This window comes from Staurois parvus, unplaced genomic scaffold, assembly GCF_062004578.1.
Source record: "Staurois parvus isolate SC_StPar_1 unplaced genomic scaffold, SC_StPar_1.0 ptg000154l, whole genome shotgun sequence".
In the NCBI taxonomy this organism is placed as follows: Eukaryota; Metazoa; Chordata; class Amphibia; order Anura; family Ranidae; genus Staurois; species Staurois parvus.
In genome coordinates, this window is record NW_028317950.1 from 4552748 (window position 1) to 4565707 (window position 12960).

At 47.1% G+C, this 12960-nt stretch overlaps 1 protein-coding gene across 2 annotated transcripts in view; it reads right to left on the minus strand.

Annotated features, from left to right (window-relative positions):
* The window catches only part of BCAP31 (B cell receptor associated protein 31), a 77310-nt gene extending 64576 nt beyond the window's left edge, over positions 1–12734 (minus strand). The window contains exons 1-3 of one of the 2 annotated variants that reach the window (XM_089674943.1): positions 12619–12734; positions 9853–9961; positions 2586–2686 (exon numbers count right to left, since the gene is read on the minus strand). In XM_089674943.1, the coding sequence (XP_089531069.1) occupies positions 2586–2686; positions 9853–9944 (193 nt within the window). In that variant the 5' untranslated portion in view covers positions 9945–9961; positions 12619–12734. Of the gene's footprint in view, positions 1–2585; positions 2687–9852; positions 9962–12531; positions 12554–12618 lie in introns of those variants that run through there. The other variant, XM_089674944.1, reaches the window with a different exon arrangement.
* Between the last annotated feature and the right edge of the window lie 226 nt (positions 12735–12960).

Sequence of the window (12960 nt, forward strand, 5' to 3'; positions counted from 1 at the left end):
AGTTTGCATGTTCTTCCTGTGACTATGTGGGTTTCCTCTGGGTACTCCAGTTTCCTCCCACACTCCAAAGACATGCTGCTGGGTAAATTGTCTCCTTTCTAAAGTTGCCGTAATATGTGTATGTATGAACATAGGGACCTTAGACTGTACGCTCCTTGAGAGCTGGAACTGATGTGAATGTACAAAAAAAAAAAAAGAGAGAGAGAGGGGGAGAGAGAGGGGGGGGAGAGAGAGGGGGGGGGAGAGAGAGGGGGGGGAGAGAGGGGGGAGAGGATGTGAGGGAGAGAGGAGGGGAGGGGGGAGAGGATGTGAGGGAGAGAGGAGGGGAGGGGGGAGAGGATGTGAGGGAGAGAGGAGGGGGGGGGGGGAGAAAGGGAGAGAGGAGGGGAGAGGGGGGGGGGGGAGGAGAGAGGAGGGGGGAGGAGAGAGGGGAGGGAGGAGAGAGGGGAGGGAGGAGAGAGGAGAGAGGGGAGGGAGGAGAGAGGAGAGAGGGGAGGGAGGAGAGAGGAGAGAGGGGAGGGAGGAGAGAGGAGAGAGGGGAGGGAGGAGAGAGGAGAGAGGGGAGGGAGGAGAGAGGAGAGAGGGGAGGGAGGAGAGAGGAGAGAGGGGAGGGAGGAGAGAGGAGAGAGGGGAGGGAGGAGAGAGGAGAGAGGGGAGGGAGGAGAGAGGAGAGAGGGGAGGGAGGAGAGAGGAGAGAGGGGAGGGAGGAGAGAGGAGAGAGGGGAGGGAGGAGAGAGGAGAGAGGAGAGAGGAGAGAGGAGAGAGGGGAGGGAGGAGAGAGGAGAGAGGGGAGGGAGGAGAGAGGAGAGAGGGGAGGGAGGAGAGAGGAGAGAGGGGAGGGAGGAGAGAGGAGAGAAGAGAGGAGGGAGGAGAGAGGAGAGAAGAGAGGAGGGAGGAGAGAGGAGAGAAGAGAGGAGGGAGGAGAGAGGAGAGAAGAGAGGAGGGAGGAGAGAGGAGAGAAGAGAGGAGGGAGGAGAGAGGAGAGGAGGGAGGAGGGAGGAGAGAAGAGAGGAGGGAGGAGGGAGGAGAGAAGAGAGTGGGGAGGAGAGAAGAGGGGGGGGGAGGAGAGAAGAGGGGGGGGGAGGAGAGAAGAGGGGGGGGGAGGAGAGAAGAGGGGGGGGGAGGAGAGAAGAGGGGGGGGAGGAGAGAAGAGAGGGGGGAGGAGAGAAGAGAGGGGGGAGGAGAGAAGAGAGGGGGGAGGAGAGAAGAGAGGGGGGAGGAGAGAAGAGAGGGGGGAGGAGAGAAGAGAGGGGGGAGGAGAGAAGAGAGGGGGGAGGAGAGAAGAGAGTGGGGAGGAGAGAGGAGAGAAGAGAGTGGGGAGGAGAGAAGAGAGTGGGGAGGAGAGAAGAGAGTGGGGAGGAGAGAAGAGGGGGGGAGGAGAGAAGAGGGGGGGGGAGGAGAGAAGAGGGGGGGGAGGAGAGAAGAGGGGGGGGAGGAGAGAAGAGGGGGGGGAGGAGAGAAGAGGGGGGGGAGGAGAGAAGAGGGGGGGGAGGAGAGAAGAGAGGGGGGGAGGAGAGAAGAGAGGGGGGGGGAGAGAAGAGAGGGGGGGGGAGAGAAGAGAGGGGGGGGGAGAGAAGAGAGGGGGGAGAGAAGAGAGGGGGGGGGAGAAGAGAGGGGGGGGGAGAAGAGAGGGGGGGGGAGAAGAGAGGGGGGGGGGAGAAGAGAGGGGGGGGGGAGAAGAGAGGGGGGGGGGAGAAGAGAGGGGGGGGGGAGAGAAGAGGGGGGGGGAGAGAAGAGAGGGGGAGGAGAGAAGAGGGGGGGGGAGAGAAGAGGGGGGAGAGAGAAGAGGGGGGAGAGAGAAGAGGGGGGGAGAGAAGAGGGGGGGGAGAGAAGAGGGGGGGAGAGAAGAGGGGGGGGAGAGAAGAGGGGGGGGAGAGAAGAGGGGGGGGAGAGAAGAGGGGGGGGGAGAGGGGGGGAGGGAGCTAAGTGCATGTAATAAAGTGACTAGAGATAGGTCTGACAGCTTGACTGTAACAGATACAGCTGGTAGATGACTTCTAAAGCCACAGAACCTCAAGTTTCTGTAGAAATTGACTACTTGTCATGAGGGCTACTAGATATTTGGGAGGGACCAAAGCATTGTGCATAATCATTTTTAGCAGCGGCTTCCCTGACATTTTAGTCGTATGAGCAAGGAGGTCCATTTTTGCTGACATCTTGGAATCTTCTTTGGCGAAGATAAGGCAACACAGTGGCTAAATGGTTAGCACTTCCGCCTGGGGTACTAGGTTCGTTGGTTCGAATCCCAGCCACTGCACCACCTGCCTGGAGTTTGCATGTTCTCCCTGTGTCTGCGTGGGTTTCCTCCGGATACCCCAGTTTCCTCCCACACTCCACAGATATGCTGGGAGGTGAATTGGATCCTGTCTAAATTGTCCCTAGTATGTGTACGCATGAATGAGAGTTAGGGACCTTAGATTATACAACCCTTGAGGGTTAGGGACTGATGTGAATGTACAATATATATGTAAAGCGCTGCGCAAATTGATGGCGATATACAAGTACCTGAAATAAATAATAAAAATAAATACAATGGGGCAGAACATGTTTTCAGATTTACGAGGAATTGCCAGCACAGTACTCACCCAAGAGCAGCAATAACAGGATGACTATCAGGACCACAAAGAACGTGTTCCCATATGCCACTATTAGCTGCACCAGGCGAGATTTGAAGATTTTCTGCCACCTGTAAAAAAAAAAAAAAAAATCATTACACAAGAGCTGACCCCCATAGGCCTATACTGTAATAAGAGGGGCAGTAAAGCACTATCCCATGAATGAAGGGCTCCTTCACATGAGCATTGCTCTCTATAAAGCGATCTGTGTTTGGCTAGCTTTCAGAGCATCGCATCTCTTCCTCACCACCTGTTTTAACCCCTTGATCACCACAATAGCACACTATGTGCACTGCACATGATTGTAGGGTACTGCCTGTGAACACCATATTGGGAGAATTTGGCCACGCTGCATTACAAATCATGGAGACCGCAGCACTGGGATAATACCATAGAGCTTTGGCAGTGCAAATCAGCCAATTTCACTTGCGTTTGGCAGGTGCTATACCTACTGAAAGCAACAGGGAGTAGAATTCCTACTGTGGATGCAAAGGAAAGCATCAAGACCTCCTACTCTCTAGCTCCCTGGTCTCCTCCTCCCATGCCCGACTCCAGGACTTCTCCAGGTCTTCCCCCATCCTCTGGAACTCACTACCCCAATCCATCAGACTGTCACCTACCCTCCTCACCTTTAGGCGCACCCTGAAAACCCATCTCTTCAGGGAAGCCTACCCCACCCTTACCGATCTCCTCCACTTGTCCTATCACTCCATCCCCCACAGCCATTTCCTACTGTACCACTATCCCCTCCCTCCTAGATTGTAAGCTCCAAGGAGCAGAGCCCTTGACCCCCTCATGTATTGTATGGTTACTGCATTGTCTCATGTACTGTCTCCCACTATAATGTACAGCGCCTTTTGGCGCTATATAAATACTGTATAATAATAATAATAACTCCTGGCTGAAGTCTCTGCATCTAAAATGGGTAGTGCCTTTCAGGATGGTAAAAGCAGAGCTCAATCATGAGTTTTACTGCCCTTCAACTACTACTGTGAACGAGCCCTAAAGGAAAAAGTTCACACATATAAATAAAAAAAACGCTCCCCCTAAACTGCAAAAGCTCTATGGCATTATACCAATGCTGCAGCCTCCACGATTTGTACTTCAGCATGGCTAACTTTCCCCAATGTGGTGATCACAGGCAGTACTACCAGCCGAATGTGACCCATCGAAGTGAATGGGACCACATCACAATGCACAAGCTTACAGCAAATGCTTTTAGAGGAAAAACAGGCATTTAGTGACAACATAACACCACTTCTCTGCCTGTCAAATGATCCATCATGGATCACTCTTCAGAGGGTGATGTATGTGTAAACATGTCCTCATAAATAGACCTCTGAGTGTTTGCTCTGAAAAGGCCAAACCTGCACCAGTCATCTAATTGGGTGATTGCAGTGTGCCGTTTGCTATTCTGCTACCAAAATCCTGCAGCTACTGGACAGGCAAACAGAGAAAAATGAAAACACTACATGATTTGCAGGTGTGAAAGTGACGACGTTTCACTTAGCTTAGCTGGTGCCTCTGTGACTGAAGATGACAATTTATTTGCTGTGTCGCGAGGTACACTATCAAAGGTTATAACGGCATATACAGTTTCCGGGAAAATGTCGCCTGATGAGCATAAGCGCGATCAACTGATCAAAAGACAAAAAGGACATTTCGCAGGATTGTGACCCGGAATAAAAAAACTGCTGTAAAAATGACTGCAGAGCTCTATCTCAGTCTGCACAGGACTGAGATTGAGCTCTGCAGTCAGTTTTCCAGCAGTTTTCTTATTCCGGGTCACAATCCTGCGAAATGTCCTCTTTCGGCCAGCTGACCATTTCGAACGTGACTATGTGGTCAGGCTGCAGAGCTCAAACTCAGTCCAGCTTTCAATGCAAAACATGTTGTCACTTACACACCTGCAAATCATGTAGGGTTTCCATTTTTTCATCTAAGCCCTGTATTTACTTTTATAATTTGTGTTTTGTAACTGCTGCATGTTTCTGACCTGCTTTCCCTTACAATTTCAAGGTAAGTAAGAACTGAAATCCAAATATAACTTCCCCTTCTCTGCCGGAAAACAGAATGTGACTTTCAGACTACAATGTTAATACGGTTCCGCTCGACTGGCTGAACTTCATAATCGCATTAGGTTCCTGCCAAGAAGCTTCCCCTACTTCTGATTATTAGAGATCTCAGCCGGACACAACGAGCTGTAACTCAGAATGAGGAAATGTGTGGCTGCTTGCACAACCGTCACATGGAGGGGCCCACTCATCACAATGCAATCTGACCTTTTACCTACAAGGAAAACTGGCGAAATCAAGGGAACTGGGAAGAATCACAGAGTGGCTGGTGACTGTGCAATACCCATTAAAAAAAATTCTAAGAATAAAAGATGTTGCAATTAGTGGTGCACCGAAATTAAAATTCTAGTGCCGAAACCGAAAATCAAAACGCCCAGGTTTTTAAAAATTAAATATATATTTTTTGTCAAAAAATACATTCATTAAAAAAAACCCCACAATATATACCCCAATTTATTTGTAAAATATGAAAGAGGATGTTTCAGCGAGTAAATAGATACCCAACATACCACGCTTTAAAATTGTGCACGCTCGTGGAATGGCATGAAATTCCGGTGCTTAAAAATCTCCATGGGTGATGCTTTAAAAATTTCTACAGGTTAGTAATAGAAGTAAAATGGTGATATAGTGAGCGCTCTTAATGTATAGCAGCTGAAACACTCAAGGTAACCACAGTAACCTTTGAAATAGCATTAAACATAAAGTGCAGTGCTTAATAAATAGATCAATAAATAAATAACAGGATATGAGTTCATGCGAACAGTAAATAAAGTTCAATAGATGGCACATGTGATGGTTTCCTATGAGGCAGATATCTCAATGAACTTGTGACTGGAATCAAATGGAAGAAATGCGCACTCACCGGAAGTGCATGGAAAATGCGCATATAAGTATGAAACCACTAGGTAATGATCTGTGATGGACAGGATGGTGGGCTTCCTTCTAGGTACTGGTCATCAAGCTTGGGTTAGTATGAGAATCTGCTGGGTCCAGAGGTCCCCTTAAAGATAGATGGGCGCTCAGCCTGGACACAGGGCTCCCTCCTCTGAATACTGGATATCATAGGAACTCTCTTAAATGAAGAACTTTTAAAAAGTTGGAAACCACTTAACAACCAGCACCTTGCTCTGAATATGCTCAGTTGCTCTTTATTTTTAGGCACAGTGACAAAAATGCTCTACATTTTTTTTTTTTTTTTTTTTTTTTACACACTGTTCGCATGAACTCATATCCTGTTATGTATTTATTTATCGATTTATTTATTTATTAAGCGCTGCACTTTATTATGTTTATAGATTAGTAATATAAGGTTACAGAGGAGGTCTAGTGTGAGAATTATTGCTCCTGCTCTGACGTTCGTGGCGATACCTCACGTGTGTGGTTTGAACACCATTTGCATATGTGGGCATGGCCTACGTATGCATTTACTACGTACGAGCACGGGGGGGACGGGGACACTTTAAACTTTTTAAGGGTGGAACATGTAACATGTTCCCAAAGCCCATCGCCCCCCCCCCTCTGACAGACAGTACGTGGAGAAGTTTTCCCGTACTAGCTGTCAAATTTGAAAGTAGCGCAGCCACGTGGGGCTCCGCCCACACAGCCGTGTCACTCATTCACAGAATTCTGTGAATGAGTGCCTACAAGTCCCCGCAGTCTTAGCGGCTGTCGGCTTGTAGTTTTAAACAAACTAGCACGGCGCTGTGGTAGTTCATTGAAGCTTCCTGTCAGAATATCTGCTTGACCCTACATCTCGTACAGCAAACAGATATTCTGACATATCTGCAGGAGACCTGCATGGCTCCATCTACCGATCACTGGTGTAATGCTTTCCAGGCTCCTGCAGACAAAAATAATAAATGCACATTTTTTTTTACCCGCAAAAAAATGTGCATTTATAATTTTTGTCAAAGAGGTGAACTTATCCTTTAAAGTATAACTAAAGGCAAAAATTTTTTTTTTTTTTAGTTTTGGATAGAGAGGAAATGGTTTAGAACACCTAGTAGGTTTTTATTGCTGTCTGTGCCCCCATTGGGGAGATTTGTGGTCGTTCACTGAAAAATTCAAGCCAACAGCCACTAAGGCTGTTAGGACTTGCAGTTCATTCATTCACGGACGTTCGTAAATGAACGAAGTGGCCGTGCGGGTGGTGCCCTGCACAGCTGTGCTGTTTCTCTGTCAGAGGGAGGGGGAGCGGTGGCCGGCAGCTACGGCTATGAGAACGTTACATGTTCCACCCTAAAAACTGGTGGAACATGTAACATGTTCCCAAAGGTGAACTTCTCCTTTAACCCCTTGGCGCCGGCGCCTCCCAGCCCTTTAAGGGTTCCAGAAGCCGGGAGGCGGGGTGGGGTTTTAGGGTCATGTGACCGCCATGATTCGCCGTCACGGTCACATGATCCGGAAAGGTCCCGATCGTAAGAGGAGAGCAGGACATTTCCGGGAGTACTGGACATGTGTGCTCGGAATTCGACCCATGTATGGCCTGTTATAGTCTCCCAAAAAGAGAAAACAGGTGGTGCAAACACCTAATGCATTATCCAAGTTTGAAATCCAGTATGGTCCCTGCAGTCTGAGGAAAGGGATTTGTCCCCGAAATGCGTCAGCAAGCCGACCACATTGACAGTCGGAACACCCTGCCCATTGTTGTGGCCATCTCCATTATCATACTAAGCTTTACACACATGCCATGTCTGTGAGTATGTTTTCATCTTTTCTACAAACCTTGAATAATGCACTAGGTGTTTGCGCCACCTGTTTGCTCTCTTTCCAGTTGTTGATTTCCCCATCTGAGGAGGCCTGCATCCCTGACACACTATCCATAGGCCACCTTTTGCCCTGGTTCCCCTGGCCTTCCTTTGGCTATTGACTCCTGGAGCGCTGAAGAGGGGAACAGACAGAATCTGAAGCAGCTGTGCACAACAACCAATCAGCTTCTAGTTTGCATTTTCAAAGCTTACCAAACAAGCTGAAGGGAGAAGCGGATTGGTCGCCATGCAGAGCTGCTCCAGTTTTGATCAATTACCTTGTAATAAAAGAAGTATAGACTCCAGAGAGAGATATCATTTCCCCCGGTACAAATCATTAGTAAGACCTCATCTGGAATATGCAGTTCAGTTTTGGGCACCAATTCACAAAAAGAACATTGGGGAACTGGAGAAAGTACAGAGAAGGGCAACTAAACTGATAAGAGGCATGGAGGAGCTCAGCTATGAGGAAAGATTAGAGGAACTGAATTTATTCTCTCTTCAGAAGAGGAGATTAAGGGGGGATATGATCTCCAGGTAGAATACATAAGGGGGGGATATGATCTCCACGTAGAATACATAAGGGGGCGGATATGATCTCCACGTAGAATACATAAGGGGGGGGATATGATCTCCACGTAGAATACATAAAGGGGGATATGATCTCCACGTAGAATACATAAAGGGGGATATGATCTCCACGTAGAATACATAAAGGGGGATATGATCTCCACGTAGAATACATAAAGGGGGATATGATCTCCACGTATAATACATACGGGGGATATGATCTCCACGTATAATACATACGGGGGATATGATCTCCACGTATAATACATACGGGGGATATGATCTCCACGTATAATACATACGGGGGATATGATCTCCACGTATAATACATACGGGGGATATGATCTCCACGTATAATACATACGGGGGATATGATCTCCATGTATAATACATACGGGGGATATGATCTCCACGTATAATACATAAGGGGGATATGATCTCCACGTGGAATACATACGGGGGATATGATCACCATGTATAATACATAAGGGGGGATATGATCACCATGTATAATACATAAGGGGGGATATGATCTCCATGTATAATACATAAGGGGGGATATGATCTCCATGTATAATACATAAGGGGGGATATGATCTCCATGTATAATACATAAGGGGGGATATGATCTCCATGTATAATACATAAGGGGGGATATGATCTCCATGTATAATACATAAGGGGGGATATGATCTCCACGTATAATACATAAGGGGGGATATGATCTCCACGTATAATACATAAGGGGGGATATGATCTCCATGTATAATACATAAGGGGGGGGGGGATATGATCTCCATGTAGAATACATAAGGGGGGGGGGGGATATGATCTCCATGTAGAATACATAAGGGGGGGGGGGGGATATGATCTCCATGTAGAATACATAAGGGGGGGGGATATGATCTCCATGTAGAATACATAAGGGGGGGGGATATGATCTCCATGTAGAATACATAAGGGGGGGGATATGATCTCCATGTAGAATACATAAGGGGGGGGGATATGATCTCCATGTAGAATACATAAGGGGGGGGATATGATCTCCATGTAGAATACATAAGGGGGGGGATATGATCTCCATGTATAATACATAAGGGGGGATATGATCTCCATGTATAATACATAAGGGGGGATATGATCTCCATGTATAATACATAAGGAGGGATATGATCTCCATGTATAATACATAAGGGGGATATGATCTCCATGTATAATACATAAGGGGGATATGATCTCCATGTATAATACATAAGGAGGGATATGATCTCCATGTATAATACATAAGGGGGGAAATGATCTCCATGTATAATACATAAGGGGGATATGATCTCCATGTATAAATACATCAGTGGTTCATATAGTGAACGCGGTGTAGAGCTATTCACCCTGAGGTCATCACAGAGGACAAGGGGACACTCTTTACGTCTGGAGGAAAAGAAATGTAATCTCCAAACACGGAAAGGTTTCTTCCCAGTGAGAGCTGTGAAAATGTGGAATAGACTCCCTCAAGAGTTGGTTCTGGCCAGCTCAGTGGATTGATTTAAAAAAGTCCTGGATTATGTCTTAGATACACAGAATACAAATGGATACTAACATTTATAGGTAAAGTTGATCCAGGGAATATCCGATTGACTCTCGGGGGATCGAGAAGGAATTTTTTCCCCTGCAGGAGCAAATTGGATCATGCTTTGCTGGGTTCTTTGCCTTCCTCTGGATCAACTGTGGGTATAGGATTATAATTTTTTTTTTTATGGTTGAACTGGGTGGACATTTGTCTTTTTCCAGCCAGACTAACTATGTAACCCCCCGTGGTGATTGTGGAAATGTGTGGTTATGGTGTACCTTGTGGGGGATATGAAGGGAATGCAGAGAAGAAGCACCAGGAACACCTCCGCATAGAGGAAGGTCGCTACAGCCGTCCATTGAAGACTCATTTTCCTCTGATTAGAACCTGCAAAAAAAAAAAAAACAATCAAAAGTGAAACAGGTGGGCAGCAGCTACTGAGCCATTCAATACAACAACCACAAAAGCCATTGTTATTCTACAGCCCTGACATGCAAAGAGACAACTGGAGCAGAGGAGGGGGAAATACATAGACAGATCGATTTGTCTTGCAAATGAGATCCCCGCTCTGTGTCATCACACAATATTGGCTTTCTTTCGGCACTATTTCCTAATCTTGGTAGCTTCAATGGAGGGCAGGTGAGACATCGGGGTCTATTACAGTACCAATAAAGAGAACCTGCATGTGCAGCTCAATTGGCGTGCCATGCAATGCTGAGGGCAGGCAGGTCGGTGTGTTTTATTGCAGAATCGGCATTGCACATCTCTTCTGAAATAAAAAGCCAGCCTTCTGCAGTGAATGCCACTTATCTGAAGATCTGACATTTATTGTACAACTGATAATAGAAATGTATGCAAATAGCTGCCATAAATGCAACTTGTATGCTAAAGCAAACATTTATTTTTGTAAGCAAAGATGGCAAAAAAAAAAGACTTCCAGGAGTTTTAACTGTTCCCTACCCTATCCGAAAAAAAAAGTTCTGGCTTTTGAAATACTTTTAGGCTAGGTTCACATACGTGCTGGTGGTGTGGCTGAGGATCCACACGAAAATCCGTGCAGCCACACCACCCACACAGAGGAATGCGGACCCACAGGCGGGTGCCATTAGATCTATTGTCAGGCTGCCCGCACAGGAAAAGTCAACTGTACTGGGAACGGAGGTTCCCATGCGGGCTGCGTTTTCAGAAGAAGTGCAGGGACTTCTTCCCTTTGTGTCACAGGGTACAGGAGTCCATTCAAATGAATGGGCTCTCGTGCCCGCGCAAAACGCGGCCCGCAGGAATGCAGATATGTGAACCGGGGTTAAGGTGTTCAGGGTTTTTTTGGAAGCCAGGATTAAAAACTAGTTTGGCATTGTAACTATCCACATGACACATGGGTGTGTGGTGAGTCAGGAGATTACTAATCAGCATGCACTTGTTGCAGCAGCCGAGATTCTCAGGACTGGAACTGCACTCAGCAATAAGAGCAATAGGCTCACAGTTGCAGTGTGGCCCCCGTATTGATCTCAATGGGAAGGTTTGACAGCGGTGCCGCCCGTTTAACTCTGCAGCATGACTTAAACATGCCATGGCCACAAAGGAATGCTTACCCCCCCCTTTAAGAATTCAGTTTACCATTTATATTTTTGGGAGGGGGATTTTTGATGGAAAAGGAAAGTACTTACAGGTGGGACTTTGCACTCTCTTGACTCCTCCATGTGCTACACAACTGACTCCTGTAGTTTTGTTCTGTACTCCTCACCCCCTGCACATGGTGCATTACATACTCCTTCACCGGGTAAAGCTGACAGGGGAGAGCCTTGTGTGTAAACAATACAGATCTCTCCCCTGTCAGCAAGGACATGCTGCTTTGTATCTCTCTGCACAGCATGTCTCCCTAGTAAAAACACACACAGCACACAGTTACCCCTTTGATCGCCCCTCATGTTAACCCCTTCCTGCCCAGTGCCATTAGTACAGTGTCAGAGCTTTTTATTAGCACTGATCACTGTATTGGTGTCACTGGGGATGTCAGTGGCAGTTAGTCACCGATCGCCACCATTACTAGTATAAAAAAAAAATGTTTAATCCCAGTATACATATCGCCATTTGAAAATGCTATAACTTTCACGTAAACCAATTAATTTACACATATTGGGAATTTTCTGTAGCAAAGACATGTCGCAGAAAACATTTTGGCATAAATTTATGACGAAATTTGATTTTTTTAATGGACGTTTAATAGCAAAAAGTCAAAAACAATGTTTGTTTTTTCAAAATTGTTGGTCTTTTTTTGTTTATAGTGCAAAAAATAAAAACCACACGGGCGATCGAATACCACCGAAAATAAGCTTCATTTGTGGGGGGGGGGAACGTAAATTTAATTTGGGTGCAATGTTGCATGACCGCGCAATTTTCAGTTAAAGTAACGCAGTGCCTTAACACAGAAAATGGCCTGGTCAGGAGGAGGGGGGGGATCCTCTGGAGGGCGAGGGGTTAATAACATATGTAACAGAAGAGTTTCATTTTCTAGAATCCATTGTGCGGTTTGTAGGTGTCGGTCAGTCGCCTCTCACTGGTGACACAGCAATCAGAGCCTATGTAATGGGTATAAGGGGGCTCAGACGAGAATTGATCATGCACCCCTTTGAACCCCTCCCACTGTCGCTGCAATTTGGCCACAACCACCTCTCGGCATGCCGCATACTGTCCCCCCAGGTCTATTACAATTCTAGCGACACCCCCCCACACACACCCCTAAACACAGGAAGTGACAAGGACACTACATTTCTGGCAGGATCAACAGGGGAAAAAAAGAAAAAAACTAAAGCAGCCACCACATCTAAAGACTGGTAAGCTGAAACGTTTTACATTCCAGTTGTGGGGTTTATGTATCTCAAGTCTCCAGTAAACATGGACACACAACTCCTGGCTGTCAGAGCATGCTGGGACTTGTAGTCCTGTGACACAGACACCTTGATCCTGCTGGACAGGCCGAGCACAAACACCAACACCGCCGGCGACAAACAACGTGGAAGCCCCAGAGAGCCCATCATAGTCACCTGCCGCCAATCCAACAGATCTGTCACTGCACACTGGACTCTGATTACTCACACCCTTCCACTTCCGGCTTCCGGTCCGCTGGCCTCCGCCGCCACACCGAGGCGTGGAACGCAGATTGAAGAAACTTTATTGCGCAGCGGGCAGCGCTGAGTGTGCTAAACCCACGTGCTCACAAAGCAGCCTAGTATTGATCTGGGGGACATGTGACAGGCAGACTGTACACTGGGGTGACGTAATCTGTACACCATCTGTGATGTCTGGTGCAGACCTGACTTTAACCCTTCACTGCCACAGCCAAATCTACTACCCAATCAGACACCCTGCAGAATAAAATAGCGGTT